The 23,686-nt window shown below is 50.3% G+C and overlaps 1 protein-coding gene across 1 annotated transcript in view; it reads right to left on the minus strand.

The window, feature by feature from the left end:
- CCDC148 (coiled-coil domain containing 148) overlaps positions 1-23,686 on the minus strand; it is a gene marked incomplete at its 5' end in the record, with an annotated part of 57,952 nt that overhangs the window by 21,634 nt on the left and 12,632 nt on the right. Inside the window, 7 exons of the mRNA XM_082055998.1 lie at positions 5,589-5,795; positions 7,853-7,991; positions 11,862-12,043; positions 12,129-12,224; positions 12,465-12,628; positions 12,762-12,844; positions 13,861-13,964. Coding sequence (XP_081912124.1) covers positions 5,589-5,795; positions 7,853-7,991; positions 11,862-12,043; positions 12,129-12,224; positions 12,465-12,628; positions 12,762-12,844; positions 13,861-13,964 — 975 coding nt within the window. The remainder of the gene's footprint in view (positions 1-5,588; positions 5,796-7,852; positions 7,992-11,861; positions 12,044-12,128; positions 12,225-12,464; positions 12,629-12,761; positions 12,845-13,860; positions 13,965-23,686) is intronic.

Genomic DNA, 23,686 nt, shown 5'->3' on the forward strand with positions numbered 1-23,686 from the left:
GGCTCAGCCAGCGCGGCGGACGGTTACCGGCAGGGCCGCGCTCCCCCTTCCCACCCCTTCCCCACTTCACCGCCCCGCTGCCACCTTGCTCTCCCGGCTTCCCTGCCCTGCTCTCACTCCATATGGAACTGAGAGTTATCCCATTTATGGAAGTCAGAAATGCCTCTCTGTTTTTCCAGATCGAAGCCACAAGGCACAGAAGGGAAAAAATCTTACCCTTAATTGCAAGTTGGGATTCAAACCACATCAACCGTGTTGTTTTTGCTTCATGTCCTTAAGATAAGGACTGGAGCCACGGAACGAGTTGGTGACTAAGGAATTCTGTTTGCACAGAAGAGAGCTATGCATTTGTAGTGTGGCCTGGAAAGCAGAATCAAGCAAAGCAGATGTAAAAGCTGATTAAGTGATAAAAAGTTATGGACTAAAGGAATTACAGGATTGCAACATCAGGTCTTCAGTGAGGATATTCTTCTCAGTTCAGTTCCTAAGGACTCACCGTCCAATCAACGAAGATGATTTAATATATCTGTCAAACTTATTTCCCTGCACAAGAGAAGGTCATCACTTTGTATCTACTACAGAACTGGTCCAGGAGCACAGCCAAGCTGAGATCACTAGGAGATTAACATGGAAAGCTCATCAAGAGGTGACTTTCATTGCCAGCAGCGCAGCCTCTTCCATTGCGATCCGGCTGAGTCTTTAACACTGCAGATAAAAGCGCTGCGTGCTGACCCGGCTCTGCCCGAGCGACTCCCTGCCGCTCCGAGGTGGAACGGACAGACAGACTGCCACGAAAAGGAGGAGGGAACGGCAGAGAAAATAAAGAACTAAAGACCTGGTCTACCACAGGACGAGGATCCACCCAGATCATTTTTACTAAGGTTAATGGAAGTTAAGCACATAAATTCCCCTTGAGTTAATGGGGTAATAGATCCCTCAGACTTAAATATTTTATAAACGGAAAATGACAATAGAAGCCTGTGTTACAAAATGAAAACTTTTTTTAAGTCGCTAATTATACAAAGACACCTGTTCAATGACTATTAAAAAGTAGCCCATTTCACTGAAAAAAAAAGCAGTTTTCAACCTTGCCTGCGTTCACTCAGTCTCCCATTGCAAACCCCAGCTTGCCTGCTCACATTTTAAGTCTTTCTGCTGGGGACTGGGAGAGGGAACGTTCTCACATCCGCTTGGTAGCAATGCTGTAGCAGCCTACAACCCGCCAGCTTCCTGAAGGAGGGTCTGTATTTAAAACTGAGGTTATTAAAACTTGCTTGTATTTCCCATATCCAATAGACCAACAGGTCACACTTCTGAATAGAAAACTCTTCTTTTAAATATCCCACCTTTAAATATTTATTTTTTAAAGTTTTCTGCAAAATGATCAGATTATTGTAAACATACTGGATTTTATACCTATCCAGGCATTTTTTTTTTTTTTACGTTCAGTTGTAATATTTCAATGTTGATCTCCTATGGCAGCCAAATATTCAAAGCAGTGCCTTGACTACATGCTGAACAGGGAGACACAACTACTCTTCCCCCAGGTTTCCTGACACATCCTTTCTTCTCCTTATACCAGAAGCGAGAAGGAAGGTGACCTGCAACACACTTTACATGATTTGCAATATCCCAGGTAGCTCCACCCAAACTCTTTTCCTTTTAAATGAACAGGAGGAGGGCTGCGAGGGCTGCGCCCGGCGCGCGGGAGGCGCTGCAGGGCGCGGGGCTGCAGCGGGCTGAGCGCGGGGCTGCAGCGGGCTGAGCGCGGGGCTGCAGGGGGCTGAGCGCGGCGCTGCAGCGGGCTGAGCGCGGGGCTGCAGCGGGCTGAGCGCGGCGCTGCAGCGGGCTGAGCGCGGGGCTGCAGGGGGCTGAGCGCGGCGCTGCAGGGGGCTGAGCGCGGGGCTGCAGGGGGCTGAGCGCGGCGCTGCAGGGGGCTGAGCGCGGGGCTGGAGCGGGCTGAGCGCGGGGCTGCAGCGGGCTGAGCGCGGCGCTGCAGCGGGCTGAGCGTGGGGCTGCAGGGGGCTGAGCGCAGCGCTGCAGCGGGCTGAGCGCGGTGCAGCAGAGGCAGGGCGGGCGGCACAGCCGCGCGCGGCGGGAGCAGCCTCCTCCAGTCTTTGTACGTGAAGATGGAAAGTACTGGGTTGTAAACACTTGAAGATACATTCAATGGAAAAACAACGTTCTGAATGCATGCAGATACCTCGACTGAATTCCTAAAGGTACCAGAGCAAGCGCTCCAATCCTTCCCAGAGGCGCTGGGAAGCAGCACCTCCTAACCCTCCCGCGAGATCACACTCTCACTTCTGTGCTTAACTACAGACAAGAAGTTGCTCCTCTGTGTTGATCAGAAAGAGGAATTTTATGCAGAAAGAGCATTTTCCTTGTTTTACGCGGTACCTGCCGCAGACCCCTGGAAGCGGTGAAATCCACCCGGGCCCAGCCCATCGAATGACGGTCATCCTGGCCACTCACCGGTGCAACCCCACCGGTTTGTTGTGTTTTCACACCGCAAGCGGTGTTGGAGACGCACACCAGAAACATCTCCGCTTTAAGGATGTACAGGAGAGCCTCACTAGTGCCACCATTTCACACGTTATCTCGTTTGGGTTACTGCCATATGGCCCTCGTGAGCTTCTTGAGCTGCTCCAGAATTCCTCCTCAGAGACCCTGGTTTCTGTTGAGGACGCACATTGATCTGCTGTGAGATGGAACGGGGAATAAGAATTTGGAAGTGCTTTCCCAAGTAAAAACTGCTAGAAACACTCATTTAACTTCTCTGTTGCTTTACTTTTTAATTGTCAGCACCTCTTGCCAGTCAAAAGGCCTAGAATATCACTTACAGCATAGTTGCTTCTTGTGCATTCAAAACAGCTTTAAATCAAGTATTCTGTAGCATACTTTCTATGCCTTTGGTTTGTTGTTGACAGATTAAAAGACCTATACAAAAGTTGTACCATGCGGTTATTGCAGTAATAAAGGTACATAGCCTGTCATGTATGACTATTTTCTCTTTTCAATTGCTCGATCTGTACTACAATTAGGAACAAATTGATTTTCACACACGAAGAAAAACTCTTTTGAAAAGCCCCACAAGCTCAAAGCAGCATAGAAATTTACAGCAAGATATCCCTTTAAAGAAGATCAGTAAAGCAGGCTGAGCGGTTTACTGACTGGAAGGGGTCGTATTCAGAGCCCAGTCTTCTCCCACGCTGTCACTAACAGCTACTCACACAATCCGTTTTGATTTTAAGGTATTTCTGTACATCCTGTCTGCAGAACGGAACTAACGAGCCTTTGCATTTCTGGAATTGCTGACACCTCTTACAGCGTGCGAGTTATAACTCCACTTTACAGCTGATTTCAACGGCCCGCTGGTGTAACGAAGGAGATCTGTGCCTGGCGTTCAGGATGCGAGCTCTTCCCAAGCCCACCTGGAGTCTACCGCACAGGCAAACCAGAGCAAAGCGGCACATGTAAGATTTCCTTATGCTAGACTTACTGAAATGGGAAAAATAAAGTCAACTAATGGCCAAAAAGAAAAAGCGGGAGAACAGCCCTACTCCCGATTCCCAGCTGAGCGCTCGTCCCTGTACAGGCTCGCTGCTCGGCCGGGCCTGGAGGGCTCCTCGTCAGGCCGCGCTCGTGTCGGTGCCGTGCCCGCCCGCCGCTCCCCCCGCGCGGACCCGACCGCAGGAGACCGGTCTGCAGAACCAGCTGTAACGGGGTGAGGTGTGGCCTTCCAGATGTGTGCGCCCACTGAACCCAAACACCGTCCGCACCTTCGGAATAACTTCTTTGAACAACAGCTAGCTCCTCACCCATTTCACTTCCACCCGCCAGCTGCAGAGCTGATCAAAACAAGGTCACAATGATATCCTTCTTCAATGACAAAAAAGTACCTTTTCCATTCCTCTTTTCTGGGAAACAGGTGAATTGGTTTTGTTCAAACGTTCGATACTGTAACAAAGCTGCCTTTGAAAGCCACCCTTAAAAAGTGTAGGCTTAATAGGTTTCTGTTTCAAACAGCTCCAGGTTACTGGAAACAGGAGGTCACAATCCAAACAACTTTCAGACAATGTTCAATGCACCAGGGAGAACTTTAAGCTACGTGGAGACAACACAAGTATTCCAACACCGCTTGTTGCTGTTGTGGGGAGTCAAAAAATAGACTGACTCATAAATCTCACAAATTCCCAGCTCTGGAATAGATGGCCCTTCTAGCTCCAGCTGTGCAGATAGGGGACACACGGCAAGGCCAGAGAGGGCGGCGAGGTGACAAAGAACCAAAGCCCCAGCTGCAGAGACACACTCCCGAGCCAGGGGACACGGCCCAGGAGGGGACACGGGGGCTCCCGCCCAGCCAGGTGTTGAGATCCAGACCTTCCTGCAACAGACAGCTCAGACAGCAGGGGTTTGTATTACTGCTACAGCAAAGAACTATCATCCACATCAAAAATCTTAACCACACTACAGGTTTTCCTGTGTTTTTCTACTGTAGAAAACCAGAATCAAGGGTTTAGTATTTCTGTGCAATGTAAGGGTTCGACAGAGATAACGCTGGTGAAGCGAGAACAGCGCAGAGTGTGCTCGGTGATCCCTGTGCTAGTGGAAGCCACACCGAGCAGGTTAAACGAATCTTAACGCGCCTCTCATGCCCAAAAAAGTGATTCCCCTTACAAACACCTGAGGCATCAACATCCCAACACCTTCTCCTGTGTCCAGGCTCCTCCCATTTTAGGCTATTCTCTAACAAAAAACAACAATTTCACCCTTCACACAGTAAATCACCTTTCAGAATATTGTGAAACCTCCATAATAAGGGCAAACAAGTTATAGGATCCATTTTTTCAGGTCTTAAAAGCATTCTTAAATAGAAGGAAAGACATATTTATTATTTCTCTGAAAACAGACTAGCATTTAATCTCAAACTGCTGTGGCTCTGATGATGAATAGAATGCTTTGCTTCCGCTGCTGAGAACGCCAGTGTTAAAAGCAGATATGAGGGAAGCCCCAGACAGTGCAGATACCAATCCCACTGCTGAGGAAGAAACAAACACACAAATACTTTGTGACTTGCCAAGCTCACACAGGAGCCCAAGGAAGACGCTGCCAGGCCTCCACTCCTGCAGCTTGCTCACAGTCTCCTAGGCTGTGAACCGCAGAACAAGTCTGGTTCTTCCAACACTGAAATACAGTTCAAACTCTTTGATGGTGCTCAAAATCCACTAAAATAAATGTGATCGGGGCTTATACAGATTATACCCACAGTATGAAACTCACAGTAGGGTCTAAAGTATGCTAGATAATCAAGACAAAGGTCAAGAGCTGGTTGAAACACTAACGAGGATCCTTGTCCGTAGTGAAACAGAGTGTCTTCAAAACCATGTGCAAGTCGGGCTGCACAAACACCCTGATCTCTGCCAACGGATTACAGTTTGCATTTTTCCTAACCACCAGGCCAGTAAAAACAGGATTATGACAACTAGCTTCAGTTCATTTTTCATCACTTAAGCACCGTAACTTGAATTTGGATGTAGCGGTGAACCCAGCAGAGGAGGAGGCGGTAGGCGTGTGCCTGGCCGTACCTTGGCTCTCAGGTCAGCACAGACGCGCTGCTGGCGCCGCCGCGTCCCGGCCAGCGCCGCCGCCTCCCGCCGGGCGGCAGAGGCCCGCGCGGCGCCCGCCGCGGCCCTGCGCAGGAGGGCTCTGCTGGCCCGCGCCCAGTCCAGCAGCAGGGCCCTGCGCCGGCTCCTGCCCAGCTGCTGGCCATCCCAGACCTCCTCCTGGGCAACCTGGGAAAGTAAACAGAAACGTTTGGAACTATGCATCAATGAAACAACTCCAGATACTTTCATAAACCTTGACAATGACTGATTTAATTATTATATTTCAAGTACTCCTATGGAACCCACGGCTTGGCGCCCAGCAGCTCTCTCAGGTGCCAGGTAGCTGCAGCCCCAGTGCGGGTGACACCACGCCAGCTGTTCCGCTGCCTGTGCCGCATGGCGCTGCCACAGCCACATCCCGCTCTTCCTTTCTGAACTGTGCTTTTGCGATAGGAATACATTGAATGCAATGGTTCCTTCCTGCCCTAAAGTACATAAATGCAATTAACTCCTTTCAATATATCTTCAGAGATATTGAGCACTTTTAGCAAGATGAGGCTCTTTGTAGGAAATTACAATCTATAGAGAAACAGAACACCTATTAAAGCAATTGCACAAATGCAGTGCAGATGAGAAGTAGCTCCATGTTTTCTTTCCTAACAGGAAGTTTGGAAACAGATTTCTAGCTTGCCAGCTAGATTTCTAGCATAGATTTCTAGCACTGCCACCACCAATGTCACCACCCAACAAAAATGGTGTTTAATCTTCAATACACCTTAGTTGGCCTTATTCAGTGAGGTTCCTGAGGACATTCACCCTTCAAGATCTTGACAGAAGATGTATCAGGTGAGGCTGCATAGACTGAGGCATTAGAGGCTTGGACCTATCTTATATTCCAGCAATCACAAGCAACAGGGCTGAAGGAGGTTCTAGAGCCGGCTGTCTGCTCACACGTGGCAAGGGCACCATTTCTGACACCCGTTTCCAGGCTGTTGGCAGGAACAGGGGATGCTGACCCAGCTGTGCCCAGCTCGCAGATGTTGCTCTCAGTTCACAGCTGTTCCCATCAGCTCACAGCTGGACTAAGATGAAGTGATACCGCCACGTCCGGACCTTCTTTTGGATCAATGGCACACAGGCCACCGCACCAGAAGTTCCCATTGCCAATGCTGCCGCAGACTCTGGTGAGCGGGTGCGAGGACGGAGCTCCCTGGTGAGCCGGCGCGGGAGCCGGCGCTCGGCGGCTGAGCTGCACCCCAGGGCTGCAGAGCCTCCAGGTTCAGTGCTCCGATGTAACACAAACGTCTTAACAACAGGTTCTTAGTGCTGGTGTAACAATGCTGTATTTTTCAAGCTCATATAGATGTTAAGATGTATCAATTTAATGCAGAACTATGATTTTTAAATTTAGACTTTTTAAATTTTAAATGAACCTTCAAAGAATTATGGAAACCCATTAATAATGGCTATGCTTAAAATATACCTACACTGTACAAAGCAGGTAATTATTTAGCCCAGTTCTCCTAGTCAAAAGTTCTGAAATCCACAAGAACTTTATTTTTGGTGCAACTTTGCTAATTATCAGAACCATTTTGCTGGTGCTCTCTTGCACTAGGCCGCCCTCAAACACCAGCGAGTAGATGGTCTAAAAATACATGCAGAGATAAAAAAAGATTCCTACTTTACTTATGACATCCTGAAGCGTCCTGGCCTTGCAATGGGTTTCTCTATTAGCCACTATGTTCTTAGTCACTGTGGAGCGTAAAAGGAATCGGCAATCAATTTGAAAGGCATTATGCATATAAAAATAGCCTCTCCCTGAGAACAGGAGATAACTTTCCTCTGTTCCTGCTATATATGTGCCACAGTCCAATTAAAATAGCTATTCCTAGACAGACAGTGACAATGCTATACATCCTCATAAAGAATAAAACACAAAGAGCAGCAGACCAGCATGACACAGCTATAAACTGTACAGCAAAGCAACGCTAACACACTAATCCTGTGGATTTGGCTGAGAGACTTATGTGGAACTATCAACTGCCCAGGGCTTATCTGAGGAAGAGATGGGTTTTCAAGTTACGCATTTTGAAGACAGGGACATCCCTTCCTCACTGTGCATAATAAAATGAATCATTAAGAAATCTTTAAGTAAAAGCCTTTGATATTGTTAACACAAATCTTAACTGCATGGTTTATGTAAGAATTTCTGTAATTGCTGTGCTGTTTAAAACAAGACTGACCAGCTCATGCCTGGATTTGTGAGGAAGGTACCTCTGCAGCGCGTCCAGGTACAGCATCCTCCTCCTCTGGAGATCGCTTGGGTACTGGTGCATAACGGTCTGAAAAACCCACTGATCTTCCTCCGTCCAGTCCATGTTCCTACAGAAACGCAAAATTATCAGCCCCGGTATAACTGGGGTGATTCAAAACAGGGGAGAGAAAAGACCTGGCTCCTGTAAAAAGGTCGTTTGCAGCGACTGACGGCTACTGAGCAGATGTTGGAGACAACATAACAAGTGAAATTACGTTAGCAGAAGAGCAATGAAGGTGTTTCTTATGGGTGATGGCTTAGGTTTCCCATGACAGACAATGAATATAGCTGCCTGAGCTGAGGGTTTTTCATACGCTGCGTCTGAAGGAGGCGAGAGGGGCTGCGGGACGGCTGTGGGAACATCCCGCAGCCTCCAAGCTGCAGGTCCTGCAGGGCGGACACGGCTCTCCAGAGCCCCCGAGCTCTGACACCGAGGTGCTGTTGGACACATGTGCTACTTCTGCAACATCTGCCGCTTCTCAGGAAAACATCGTGCAACTCATCCTCTGGAGTTAATGTCTTCACCTCCTTCCTTTTCTCTAGAAGGAGCTTTGCCATGAAATCAGTTCACTTATTAATTTTAGAATCTGTGTCATAATTTAATATAATGAGGTATAGGTTTTCTGAAGAATAACTTTAATGAACAATTTAATTATTCTTTGCTATGATTTAAATCTTCTTCACCACAACTGCTCCTACTGATGCCAAACTGAGTACAAAATCTACATTTTTCTTCAGATAACACCTGGCATTCTTGTCTTTCCAGCCCCAATACTTTACTTATTTTTTTTTTAGAAGAACCACCATGAGCTCCTGCTATTCTTCACTCAGATAGAGAACCAGCGATCCCCTCTGCCTCCAGCACACAGGGCGGCTGGACCAGCTGCCGCAGCCCTTGCTGCTCCTGCATCCCTTGCTGCTCCTGCAGCCCACGTCTCCCTCCAGGTTCCCTCTGGCCCAGACACTCCTCTAACAGCCATCTCACAATGCATCTGTGCGCCAACAGCCGTCGAACAATGCATCTGTGCACCAACAGCCGTCGAACAATGCATCTGTGCGCCAACAGCCATCTCACAATGCATCTGTGCACCAACAGCCGTCGAACAATGCATCTGTGCGCCAACAGCCATCTCACAACGCATCTGCGCACTAACAGCCATCGAACAACGCATCTGTGCACTAACAGCCATCGAACAACGCATCTGCGCACTAACAGCCATCGAACAACGCATCTGCGCACTAACAGCCATCGAACAACGCATCTGTGCACTAACAGCCATCTCACAACGCGTCTGCACACCAGCAGCCATCAAACAACGCATCCGTGCACTGCTCAGGAACAAGACAGAGACATGAAGGTTTGTGGGAGCAAGAGCCAGAGCCACAAGCAGTCTATTGTAAGTAGGGACAAGCCGCCCACCAATGCTTGGTTTGTCAGCAGTGCCAACGTTTGTCAGCTGTGCTGAGGTTTTGTCAGCTGTTCACAGACAAACAGCCAAAAAAAGAAAAGAAAAGGGCACGATCCAGCCCTATGTATTCATTGCCATTAAATGCACGGAGAATTTCAAAACATCCTGCCCAATTGAATTCAAGTTGTCACCTCACTTAAACTTGTGTAAAATTCCAGAAAGGAAGATCTCATCTACAATGAGTTTGAGAAGCACCAACACATTTTCCATTTAATATTTGAGCTAATATCAGCTCTTCAGTGTCAAGATATTGACAACCTTTTACAAGGCTGGATGCATGACCCAAATTTTAAACATAGTGCTTGCTTCTCTTGTGTGAATCATTCTACTAGAAAACAGTGCGATCTTTATTCCGAGCCAGAACTGAAACACAGCAACTGTCTCGCATTCGCCAGCCCTGGGGCAGCTGCTTCCTTGGAGCAGACGCAGCCAGCACTAATCCCGAGCGCAGGGCGGGCGGGAGGCCGGTCCGGGCAGCGCTAATCCCCGCTCCGCGGGCTCTGAGGGGCGCAGGGCGGGCGGGAGGCCGGTCCGGGCAGCGCTAATCCCCGCTCCGCGGGCTCTGAGGGGCGCAGGGCGGGCGGGAGGCCGGTCCGGGCAGCGCTAATCCCCGCTCCGCGGGCTCTGAGGGGCGCAGGGCGGGCGGGAGGCGGGTCCGGGCAGCACTAATCCCCGCTCCGCGGGCTCTGAGGGGCGCAGGGCGGGCGGGAGGCGGGTCCGGGCAGCACTAATCCCCGCTCCGCGGGCTCTGAGGGGCGCAGGGCGGGCGGGAGGCGGGTCCGGGCAGCACTAATCCCCGCTCCGCGGGCTCTGAGGGGCGCAGGGCGGGCGGGAGGCGGGTCCGGGCCGCAGCGAAGTGCTGCACACGGGGAGCCCGGCCCGAGCGCTGCCCGGTGCTGCCGGGCCAGGCGCGGCCGGAGCAGCAGCGGGACTCGGTCCCACCGTCCCGCCCGTCCCGCAGGCTGCTGCAGAGCGCGCGGCGCCGCACACGGGAGGCTCCGTTCATCCTTCGCTTATTTACGTGACACCCTTTTGACGTTGTGGCAAAAACGTAACAGTGCTTAGAGAATCATCAGCTACAACTAACGTGCCAGTTCCAAGTCCACCATTTCTGGGATAACTCAGGACTTGGGTATTTCCCAAACACAAGGATTTGTGTTTTAGCAGCAGTAAAAGAAGCAAATTTAGATTATAAAACATTATAATCCTATATTATCCTTGGAAAAAACCCCAAATCCTTATCCAGTTTCCAAAAGCAATAAACACTGTAACATGCATTCTAGTAGGACTACAAAGCACACTAAGAATGTAGCAGACCAGAATAGTGTCTTATTCTGGTTTTTCTTTGGAAATTCTGTGCACGTTCCCAGTTCTCTGCCCCAGACTGTCCCACCAGCTCGGCAATGAGACGTGCTGTGCCAGAAGACCCGTGTTAACTTCAGCTTTCCTCACCGTGCACACGATGAGAGAGGCCCGGCAGAAGTAATGCTAAGACAAAGTGACTAAATTACCATGTTATCATCTAATCACATTGTTCTTCTGAGCACCTTCTCCAAGTAGGAAAATTACTAAAAAAATGTACTGCAGGAGACTGTTTGGTATCTTTGTGTCTAGAGCACTGACAGTAATTGCCGAGGCTTCAGTGAGGCTATATAATCAGTAGAGTACGGTGGGTACGTACCAAGGACAAAAATCCATCACTCAGCTTTGACAGTTTTCTCTGTGTTAGTTGGATCAAGGTTGGTTCCATTAATTATAGAATACTTAAATCACAAAGTTGTATCTTTACATACATAAAAATATTTTTGTGCAAATTAGCCAATATAAAAGTAAGAGGTATCAGTGTTTTGTCTTTTAGAAAGCCCAGGTCTTGGAACCAAACAATTCTACAACAACGAAGTCTTGGGTTTTTGTAACTGAAAACACATTTTCAACATTGTTGTGGCTTAAAACATAGAAACCTAAATGAGCAACACATGAAAGATTTGGAGACCAGAAGGCAAATTAAACAAAAATACCAAGATCTGGATTTAAATAAAACGCCTGAGATAATTGCTGGTGGCTCGTTTCTGATTTCATCCACTCCCAGCTAACGATACCGGCAGACGCTGGTGCCAATGGGGTGAGCTGTCCTGCCCCGTGGGCTGTGCCTCTGCCACCACCGCACACAATAACCACTGCTAGTCACACAAAGCCTGTGGAGAGGACCCCTGGTGCACACCAGACTGTTTGCTCTTCAATCCACACAACGTTGTGCGCGTTGTTTCCGCGGAGCTGACAGGGAGCGCCTCGGCTCTCTCTGGTACCGGCAGCGCAAAGCGGGACTGAGCGCTCACCGCAGCAGCTGCTCCGTGCTGCGCGAAAGCCGGACCGACTCCAGCGGCACGGGCGGCCGCAGCATCCACACGTCACAAAACGCATTAGAGTTATGTATTTTATACCCAACAAGAGAAATCCAGATGTCATTACCTATATGAAACTTGTAGCTGTTCGTCAATCTCTTGGAGCCTGGACCAGTATGCACCGGCAAGCTTTCGGTATTCATCGATAATTAAGGTCTTCAGGTCCGGGCAGGGGCATTCCAAAGACAGCAGTGCCGACGGAACTTCAAGGACAAGTCCATTTTTCTCTTCAAAAGAACATGCTAATGCCTGTCGTGAAAACACGCTGCTCAGCAGACTACTCAGCATTTCTCTCTCAAGAAAGTGCTAATTAAACTTGTAAGGAAAAACTTACTTCTAGTTTATATTCTTCTAGCTCTCTTTCCAAAGCCAGACTTTCAAGGGCAAGGAATTCCAAAATTTCCTTCTGTTGCTTCTTCACAGATTCAATCTATTCCATGAAATACGTTAGTGTAACTTCTTTCTCGTAGTACGAAAGCTCTTTCTTATAAACAAAGAGCCAGATCTGTAGTTCTACACTGCTGTGCTTTGACAGACCTCAGCGGAGCAAGTACAGAGCTTACTGGGTACTCCGAATGTGAGTTATGTTCTCAACATATTACAGAAAAATAAATGAAAATGCTAAAAATACAGTGATAATAAACTGTAAAAATTAAGATAAAATACCAACCTGCTGTAACATGTCAAGTGCATTGATTTTAGACGTCAGAGGGGACTCTTCTGGGAGGTAACACTGCATCTCAGACAGCCTGGACTTCAAATCTTCTCTTAGTTGCCAGATAGGAGCTACAGTATTTGCTTGGTGTGTATCCCGCTCCTTTGATAATTTACGTTCTATATCCAAATGAAACATAAAGCTTTCTCAAATACACAAAATACTACGCAGCAATGTAAATTCTAAATCTAACCATGTCATGACAGAGATCTAAAAACTCAAATAATCAAGAAACAAATAAAAAATTCTTACCCAAGTCACTCATATCTGAAAAAAAGCCGTGGTTATGGCTTTCTTCATCCAGAAAAGTCTTTATGTCTGCTTCCACCTTTTGCCTGGAAGGTATGAATGTGAGTTTTACAGAAGCTTTAATTTCTTATTCATTATGTTTTCAAGAATGATAAGCCTCAAATACTCTAATAATTAAGTAAAAAGCGGAATTCTCTGCCTGGAAAAGTATGAAGTGCAGGACTCGGACAAGAAGGTGGTACAGAAGCCACACTCCTCTGAGCAAAACCAGGCTCCCGTGAATCTGCTGCATGCATAACATAACACACAGGTAAAGACCAGAACAACGTTAGTGCTCCCTGTGACAGGTGTGAGCTCAGCACGCACGTCTGGGACAGACGTGAACGGAGCAGTGTCTGAGAGCTTCGCTGGTCCTGCACGCAGCCGCTTTCCAGCCGGGACGGGCCAGCTGGACGGCTCCGGGGTCCCCGAGGGGGCCGCGCAGCCCCCCGCCCTGCTCTCCTGGCACGTCCCTGCAGAGCCCTCACTGCAGACCCAGCACTGCAGAGCCCTCGCTGCAGACCCGGCACCACAGAGCCCGCGCTGCAGAGCCCGTGCTGCAGAGCCCGTGCTGCAGAGCCTGCGCTGCAGAGCCCGCGCTGCAGAGCCCGCGCTGCAGAGCCCGCGCTGCAGACCCGGCACCACAGAGCCCGCGCTGCAGAGCCCGCACCGCAGAGCCCTCACTGCAGACCCTGCACTGCAGAGCCCTCACTGCAGACCCTGCACTGCAGAGCCCGTGCTGCAGAGCCCTCACTGCAGACCCAGCGCCGCAGAGCCCGCGCTGCAGACCTGGCACTGCAGAGCCCTCACTGCAGACCCCGCACCTCAGACCCCTCACTGCAGACCTGTTACTGCAGAGCCCTCACCGCAGACCCCGCACTGCAGACCCCGCCCCGCAGAGCACATCTCCCACACTCACACAACACATCGTCTGCAGTGCAGCTATTTTAATTGTTTCCTCTTAATGTCCAAGTATGGACATTAAATCAAGTATGTCACACCAGATCCCTGCCTACTGCAGTATTTCTCCAATAACGGCTAATTACAGTTGCTCGGCTCTTACCTGTCCTCCCTCAGTCTTTCATGCTCTCGCCACCACACCTGCCGATGCTGTTTCAGCAGCGCCTGCTCTTTGTTAATTTTTGAAACTTGCTCTGTTTTTTTAATCTGCAGGAAAAATTAAAGCTTGTGTTTTGAGTCTGTTCAATGGCTTTATCAAATACCTTCCTATGGAAAGTTTTAACTCCAGAATGGTGAGCTTATAAGACTTTTTCAAAACTGTTTTTTTCTAAAGAACAGCGGGTTCAAATGTAACCAACTTTCATGAAAAAAAAATAAACCATTTCAAATTACAATTAAACAAGAGGAAAAGGCAAAAAAATGCAGTACATTTTCTTCTTTCCCTTGCCGCCCGTTTCTGGGCGGTGAAGCGGGGCAGGCGAGCAGGAGCACGGAAGGTTCGCCTTCTGCAGGCAGGGATCAAAGGGTGAGAGCGTGTCTGTTGAGACAAAGAATTTAAAACTTGACTACTCAAGAAAGAGTGTTTTTCCAAATGTACCCAATTAAAGAGGGTCTGACAGTGTCTGAGGGCTTCACAGAAGCATTGCTTCCACCCTCAGATAACGCAGGAATACTCTGTTTGGAGACAGATGGAGTTCCTGCTAAAGCAGCGGCCAGGCCACCGGGGAAGGGGCTGGAGCGGCAGCCAGGGGCCTCAGGGCACCCCACGGCAGAGGGGAAGGCTCAGGAGTCGTCTGTGGAGCCGGGAGCCCCGGGACACGTCAATTCCCATCCTGCCGCCACCACGGCTCCCTCTGGCCTCTCCGTGGGTACTCGGCACAAAGCATTTCAGCTCGGAACTGGCTCCTTTCCTGCTCCTTCTCCTTTTGCCACCGTCCTCCCCCCAACACCAGCCCCGGCCCTGCCCAGCCAGCGGCCAGACCCTCCCATGGCAGAGGCTCCCGCAGCTCACACCTTCTCCTCTCCTCTCCTCTTTCCCCTCTCCTCTCCTCTTTCCCCTCTCCTCTCCTCTTTCCCCTCTCCTCTCCTCTTTCCCCTCTCCTCTCCTCTTTCCCCTCTCCTCTCCTCTTTCCCCTCTCCTCTCCTCTTTCCCCTCTCCTCTCCTCTTTCCCCTCTCCTCTCCTCTCCTCTTTCCCCTCTCCTCTCCTCTTTCCCCTCTCCTCTCCTCTTTCCCCTCTCCTCTCCTCTTTCCCCTCTCCTCTCCTCTTTCCCCTCTCCTCTCCTCTTTCCCCTCTCCTCTCCTCTTTCCCCTCTCCTCTCCTCTTTCCCCTCTCCTCTCCTCTTTCCCCTCTCCTCTCCTCTTTCCCCTCTCCTCTCCTCTCCTCTTTCCCCTCTCCTCTCCTCTTTCCCCTCTCCTCTCCTCTTTCCCCTCTCCTCTCCTCTTTCCCCTCTCCTCTCCTCTTTCCCCTCTCCTCTCCTCTCCTCTTTCCCCTCTCCTCTCCTCTCTCCCCTCTCCTCTCCTCTCTCCCCTCTCCTCTCCTCTCTCCCCTCTCCTCTCCTCTCTCCCCTCTCCTCTCTCCTCTTTCCCCTCTCCTCTCTCTCCGAGCTGCCTTCACACAGACACATCCCGCTGGTGCAGAACGCAGCAAGGCAGGACAAGGATCTGGAAACTCTTGCCCTAGTTCGTAACAGGGACAAATGAATAACATCTCACCCCACATCTAGTTCAGGAAAGAAACGCTGGTTTTCCAGTTGCCCGACGTGCAAGCAACCTGCTCTGTTCAAAGGCTTAGTGGGTGTCACTGCCCAGTGATGGCTGGACACAAGGACACACCACCCACGCTAGAGCACGGACAGCAAACCCCTGCGGCATGTCCTCTGTCCCTCCTGCATGGGCACACGTGTCAGAGCATGGAGAACAAACCCCTGCGGCGTGTCCTCTGTCCCTCCTGCATGGGCACCATGTCAGAGCATGGACAGCAAACCCCTGCGGAGTGTCCTCTGTCCCTCCTGCATGGGCACCATGTCAGAGCACGGAGAGCAAACCCCTGCGGCGTGTCCTCTGTCCCTCCTGCATGGGCACCATGTCAGAGCATGGACAGCAAACCCCTGCAGCGTGTCCTCTGTCCCTCCTGCATGGGCACACGTGTCAGAGCATGGAGAGCAAACCCCTGCGGCGTGTCCTCTGTCCCTCCTGCATGGGCACCATGTCAGAGCATGGAGAGCAAACCCCTGCGGCGTGTCCTCTGTCCCTCCTGCATGGGCACACGTGTCAGAGCATGGACAGCAAACCCCTGCGGCGTGTCCTCTGTCCCTCCTGCATGGGCACCATGTCAGAGCACGGACAGCAAACCCCTGCGGCGTGTCCTCTGTCCCTCCTGCATGGGCACACGTGTCAGAGCACGGACAGCAAACCCCTGCGGCGTGTCCTCTGTCCCTCCTGCATGGGCACCATGTCAGAGCATGGAGAGCAAACCCCTGCAGCGTGTCCTCTGTCCCTCCTGCATGGGCACCATGTCAGAGCATGGACAGCAAACCCCTGCAGCGTGTCCTCTGTCCCTCCTGCATGGGCACCATGTCAGAGCACGGAGAGCAAACCCCTGCGGCGTGTCCTCTGTCCCTCCTGCATGGGCACCATGTCAGAGCATGGAGAACAAACCCCTGCGGCGTGTCCTCTGTCCCTCCTGCATGGGCACCATGTCAGAGCATGGACAGCAAACCCCTGCGGCGTGTCCTCTGTCCCTCCTGCATGGGCACCATGTCAGAGCACGGAGAGCAAACCCCTGCGGCGTGTCCTCTGTCCCTCCTGCATGGGCACCATGTCAGAGCATGGAGAGCAAACCCCTGCGGCGTGTCCTCTGTCCCTCCTGCATGGGCACACGTGTCAGAGCATGGACAGCAAACCCCTGCGGCGTGTCCTCTGTCCCTCCTGCATGGGCACCATGTCAGAGCACGGACAGCAAACCCCTGCGGCGTGTCCTCTGTCCCTCCTGCATGGGCACACGTGTCAGAGCACGGACAGCAAACCCCTGCGGCGTGTCCTCTGTCCCTCCTGCATGGGCACCATGTCAGAGCATGGACAGCAAACCCCTGCAGCGTGTCCTCTGTCCCTCCTGCATGGGCACCATGTCAGAGCACGGAGAGCAAACCCCTGCGGCGTGTCCTCTGTCCCTCCTGCATGGGCACCATGTCAGAGCATGGAGAGCAAACCCCTGCGGCGTGTCCTCTGTCCCTCCTGCATGGGCACACGTGTCAGAGCACGGAGAGCAAACCCCTGCGGCGTGTCCTCTGTCCCTCGTGCGCGGGCAGGTGACATGGCGGCTCCTCCAGAGGAAGCTGCAGACCGGTGGGCACAGCGCTCCTGTGCAGGTGAGCAAGAACCTCGCAAACCACAGCTACAATCTTACATCCAAACAAAGTACCTCCAAAGTCAAAACCAGAAACACGTACACCTCTCAAATGAATCTGAGCTCAGCAGATCGGTTGAAAACGCCTGCTTGTACAGTCACATGAGGAAGCACCACAACCAGAATGCGGTTAATCCATTGTGCTCTTGCAGCAAACCTGCTGCACTCGCATTATTTGAGCAAGAAGCTGCAATAGGTGCTGTGGAGAGATTTTGTGACGGTGCTGAGAAACAAGGTGTTCATTGGAAGCTGCAAACGTGACTGCGCTACAAGAGTCTGCACTCGCCTGCTTGAGGCTTCGGTCAGTGTCACAACGCTTTTGGATCAAAGACAATGTCTCACGATTTTTATTGTTTGCATGTTTTCATGTTTAAAAAAATCTCTCATAGCTTCATCTTGATCACTATTAGGTGCATAAAACCAGACTTGGGCAAACAGGATACTGTATTTAAAGTATATGAAAATAAATACATCTTCAATTCTAAAACTAAAGGGAAACAAAAGTTGTAGTAGATCTGTAGACAAAGTTTAATATGCTCTTGAAATTATTTTACCACAACAGCAATGACATTTATGCAGAACTGCTGCAATATTATCTTCTTTCTGTATGTGCTGTATTTTTCTTTCTGAAACGGTCAACTGATTGACCATTTGCTGCCTTGGTTGTACCCGAACGGAGGAGCTCAGCGCCTCAAACACGGCACAGCCTGAATCAGCAACAAAAAGCAGTAGGTGGGAACACGTTCCATTCTCTGCGGAGCTTTCCGCAGATATATTGTACTGCCTACTCGGCTGGAAAACACTTGAAAAGGTGAAATACCAAAAGACATGACAAAAAATTAGTTTAATGCTTGAATGAATTCAGTAGGATTTTGTACTGCCGATTCATGAAGAAATAGTTGTCAGAACTTTTGATGTATTATACTCATCTGCATTAAAGGAAGCAATACTATAAAAAAGTATGTATTTTTTTCTCCTGTCTGAATGAAGACCTCGGTTATATTTTGTACACGCCAAAGCCCTGCGGTGATCAGGCCCCTTTGCCAGCCCCGCCAGCACACTCCGGCACCGCAGCCTGCGCGGTTCCGCACTCAGCGCACTCTTCATTCCAAAGGCCACCCACCAATTGCAGCTGTTCAGGGCAACGGCCAAGGACTGAGACACAAATGGCCGTGGTAGCCCAGGTTAAGCATCAAAACCGTGTAATCCTTCGGCTGCGTTTGCAGTTCTCTGAAAAAGCATTCGAATGACGTTACTGCTGGAGCAGTCTCTTTCAAATCAATATGTTTTCCGCTCTTGTATTGTTTCTCGGCCCAAAGGAACTATTTCAGCTGACTGTGCATCAGTGCCCGTTTCTTCAGAAGTCACTTTTTCCTGGGGATGTGACTGCCTTTTCAAATCGTGACAGCCCAGAGTCACAGCGTTACAGGCCGCACGCAGCTCCGCGCTCAGGAGGAGCCCCGCGGTGTTTCCGGAGCAGCGTCTCGGCACCGTTGGGGCAGCTGCGCAGCGACAGCCCCTCGGCGCCGTCACGCGCTCCGGCAAACACGGCGCTGAAACACGCTGCTCCTGGCTGCGGGGAGGCAGCACACAAACATATTCTGCATCTCCGATTCAAGGAAATCACAGTAACACTGACTGTGATAAACTTTCATCTTTTGCCCCATTTTGCCGAACAGTTACAGCAATTGCTACCCCTACTCATTCTCAGATTCCTTGGGGCACTGACAAGAAATACGAACATTACATTTTAAAATCATTCACATTACAAATACTACAAAAATCATACCTTTAGTTGAATTTTTGCAGACGCCCGTTTTTCCGCCGCAACAAGTTCCCGCAGGTGTTTGTAGCCGCCAGGTTTGTAGCTCTGGCTGCAGAGACCGTTCCTCAGAGGAACAACCCGATTTTCTAGCCAGCACATAGAACACACACAGTCATTTCAAATTCTGCAGAAATATTTTAAGTCTGAGTCATAAAGTGAAAGCATCATAGATAGAAATTAGAAACAGTAGATTTTAAACATTAAAAGTTTCCATAACAAAGAAATTGTTAGTTGGTGAATAGGAATGTGAAACAAACGTCAGCTAGCAGAAGTTATTGGAGAAACATTACCCATTTTTCTGTTTATAAAGAGTAAATTTTAAAAGTTTTTTTAATATGTGAACTTAAATAATAAAACTGGGTTTACTGGCATTTTAGTAAGTTCTGCTACAGAAGTACCTAGGTTTCAATATACGCACTATGGTTTCACGAATTGGAAAATGACCTCAATATGTATCGCAATCCATGGACTGAAAAATAGGAGCAATTTCTTTCTAAAAGGTATGCAGACTGCTAGCTGTGCGTAAACAGGAGGAGTTGCAGTTACGTTTCCCCTTGAACCTGCAGCCGTAAGAACAGCATCACTTGCCCACTAAACTTCTGTAGGGCCCTGGGAAAAGAAGGGATCTCCTTAAAAAAGAGAAGGTGCTGAAAGGCAAGGAAAACGTCGTTCTGGGTTTCTGCTGCATGCACTCTGCACTGTAACGTCCACTTCACCAGTATGTGAAAGACCGTGGCAGTACGGAAAGACTGTTGTCCAAAACACCCAGAGGAAGCAGTTTTGCTGAAGAAGCATTTAAAGTCAATAAAGACTGAACCAGGCTGGTCTTTGGCCACACAGTGAAGACAACTCCCAACGGTCCCTTTGGCAATTGCCATCGGGCGATTGCCATATTCACTGAGCTGCAGTTACCTCAAGTTCACCACAGAGTCCTAGTTCGAGCTTATGTTCACACTCCTAAAACCCACCCGCTCCATTTCCGCTCCCCCTCGCCAGCCCCCCAAGGACAGGCACCCCCAGCATGTACCCCAGGAGCCGGCTGAGACTGAGCAGAGCTGCAGCCACATCAGAGCGAACACAGAAACCGAGGCTGCAGATCCTGTTTGGACAAGGTGAGTCAACAGACAAAGAGGAGGGCGCTCAAGGTAACCTCAGACACATCACTGCCTAATATTAACCAACTTGTTTTCCTGGCTTATTGGCCTGTGCCAGGCTCTCACAGAATCCCAAACAGCACCGCATCCTCATCCCCCGCAGGAGGTGTCGGGGGAGTGGGTCACCCACGCGGGGCACGCCTGGGTCCCCACCCCACGCTCCTGCCTCGCTGCCCCGGCCCCGCGCTCCTGCCCCGCTGCCCCGGCCCCGCGCTCCTGCCCCACTGCCCCGGCCCCGCGCTCCTGCCCCGCTGCCCCGGCCCCGCGCTCCTGCCTCGCTGCCCCGGCCCCGCGCTCCTGCCCCGCTGCCCCGGCCCCGCGCTCCTGCCCCGGCCCCGCGCTCCTGCCCCGCTGCCCCGGCCCCGCGCTCCTGCCCCGCTGCCCCGGCCCCGCGCTCCTGCCCCGCTGCCCCGGCCCCGCGCTCCTGCCCCGCTGCCCCGGCCCCGCGCTCCTGCCTCGCTGCCCCGGCCCCGCGCTCCTGCCTCGCTGCCCCGGCCCCACACTCCTGCTTTAGTCCCCCAGCCCCGCGCTCCTGCCTCGCTCCCCCAGCCCCACGCTCCTGCCTCGCTCCCACTCAGCTGCACAACATGCCAATTATTTCATGAAATCAGTGTTACGCTAACCAGGTTACAGCTTTGATCTTGTATTATGACTACTTTTTTATTCTCTAAATACCTTACACAAAAAACTATCAGTAGTTTGATTCACTCATTTCTTCCATTTTACCCCTCCTATGAGCTTGGTATGGATCTCCTTTCTCCCAGTTTTTAGGACTTGACGCAGCTTTGTTCATCTGTGGGCTTTTATCATCTGTCCAAATTTGAAGTTCTCACTCCTAATTCAGCAAGATTTTGTGTGAAGATTTTTTTCCTTGTTTTTGAGATTGCTTCCAACATCGTCCAGCAGAGATCCTGGAACATAATTCCATGTTCAAAGAAACAAGAGTCCAGTCTCCAAACCCTCTGAAAAGCCACTGATTCAGTTCTTCCTCCTAAGCCTATAACTCCTTCGTCCCTGCTCCCAGAGGCTCGCGGTCCCTTCCCATCTACAGCAACCCCAGTGCCACGCTGTGCAGGACAGGGCAGGGGCTGCGGGGCAGCCCGTCACAGGCTGGGGCAGGGGCTGCGGGGCAGGGGCTGCGGGGCAGCCCGTCACAGGCTGGGGCAGGCGGACGCTCAGCAGCACCGGGGAGGCAGCTCAGCTGCGTCCTGGCACGTTCACCAGGAGCCACTGAGCAAGCCTCCTTGGTGCAGCGCTTTTGAATCGCACGATACTTGAAAAGCATGTGCGTGTGACGTTCCAGCATCAGAGATCCTCAGCTAATCCCAGGACAGCAACCTGTGTGCAGGTAAGTGATGGAACAGAGGTGCGACACGGTCACCTTCCCGAGGAAATGGAGATCCAAGTCGCTCCTTGCAGCACCTGCTGCAGAGGCCTGTGTGGGCACCCGACGTCGGTGTTTCCGGAGCGCTCTACACGTGTGCAGTGCCTGTGTTGCCCAAGCCCTTACGCTACAGCCAGCTCCTCGCTTTGTCACTCCCCTTCTGTCCAGGGATCTGAGTTATTCCCAAATCATTCCACTTGCGTGGATCTCTCCCATGGCTTGTTCTGAGTTGTGGTGCTGATACCCAGGGGCAGGAGCCCTGTCTGGGTATGGCACTCAAAACTGCAATATCTGGACCAATTCTCTTTTCTTTGGCCTATATGTCAGCATCGTCATCTCAAACCACTCAAAGCGATCCCAGTTTGCAGTCCCTGTTTGACAGCTCTCACCGTTGCCTTTGCAATCCTGCTTCCTCTACGCCACCTTTCTTCCCCAGGACAGTGCAATAAGGATAAGACGTGACCGCGAGACACATCCATGTCATCTTTTTTGCACCCTTTCTCACAATATGAAGTGAGAGAAGACGGTTGACAACAAAAAGCATGGAAAACCAGAATTAAAAATGTAAAGTGTATACTGGTATACAGGAAGCAATAACGAACACAGCCCAGAAAACAACTAGGAAGGGAGGCTGCGGGATCCCCCTGGATGAATAGATGGGAAGAACAAGGAATGCTGTAATTCAACAGGGAGAAGCACTGTTTTGCTTTGGCTGGGCTGTCTTCATCTGTGCTACCCACAGAAAAATGTACCGGAGAGCAGTGAATAAGCAGAGAGAACCCATTTATGTAGAAAGGTTAAACACGGCGGTATGTAGATTGAAAAAATGTTGTTACTATATCGGGTTTCTGAACAAAAGAGCTTGTGGTAATGTTTGGAAGCCTGAAAGTTGTCTCTGAAAGAACCCACTTTAATTTAGCAACATCATCTGATATTTTCTACACTCTTAAAAATGTTTTGCATAGAACATATAAATATACATAGCTATACATAGAACTAATGTAAGAGGAAGTAGGTACCCCAGGTACTTCCTCAGGTAACTCATTCACCATCCCCCATATCTAAGAAAAGAACAAGGAAGAGTGAAAGACAGGTTCAATTTCCAGACATCTGCCCCCAGATAATTTCATTTTATCTTTGCTTCTGACATGCTTTTTCCTTCAGCCTGTGCGTCTGAACCTCATGGATTGTTGCTACTAATCTTAATCTCTTTCTTCTTCTACTGAGGACTTTACTCAGAAGAATTTTCTGAAGTCAACTGGGTCTACTTGTGGGAGATTAACTCCAAAATCTGGCCCTTGTCCTGTAGGATGTAAACTTTGTATTTAACAGCTAACGTATTGGATGTGCCTCATATTTTACAAAGAAAATTAATTTTATATATTTTTATATGTATGTACATACCCACAAATATATACACATGAATAAAAATAGAAAATATTAACCATTTAGGTTTTAAAACGCGTTTTCACAATCTTCTCTAACAAACATTTGCTAAAGCCTGAGATACAGTTATGATGGTATACGAAAATACTTGGTCTTTTGTCCCAGTACTGTAAAGCATTAGTGCACAGATCCTCAGCAACTTTACACAAGCTAGGAAGCTTACAGGGATAAGGAAAGGGCCTTTTATTCCAACCTCTTTTTTAGGTTCCCTTGGTAGTGAAACTTGCTGTCAGGTATTAGCAGAGAGATTTTTTGCCATTCACTGTTAAAACCACAGTGGCTGGAAGCGATGGGTCTGGCAAACGGTTTTGCAGAAGGGCCCCATATAAAACGATAAGGTAGATCCCGCCAAGCTATGCCCTGGTTCTCCTGCGAGTCTCCCCTAAGGGTTTTCATTTGCCACCTGCCTACAGGAAGTTTGACACCGTGACCCCAGGCGGTTCCTCACTGTGGAAAGATCCTTTTCCAAGTCAACCACCAGCACCATCCCCAGCGTCAGTACAGACCGGGTGTTGAACAGACCGGGAGCAGCCCCGCAGAGGACAAAAGAATGGGACAGGAGCCAGCAACGTGTACCCTGCGCTGTGTCCCCAGCCCTGGGGGCAGGTCAGCGAGGGCGTTGTCCCCTGTGCCCGCTCTGTGAGCCCCTGCAGTGCTGGTCCAGCTCTGGGTCCCCAGCACAGGACACACATGGACCTGCTGGAGAGGGGCCA

This window comes from Streptopelia decaocto (assembly GCF_964273445.1).
Source record: "Streptopelia decaocto genome assembly, chromosome: 6".
In the NCBI taxonomy this organism is placed as follows: Eukaryota; Metazoa; Chordata; class Aves; order Columbiformes; family Columbidae; genus Streptopelia; species Streptopelia decaocto.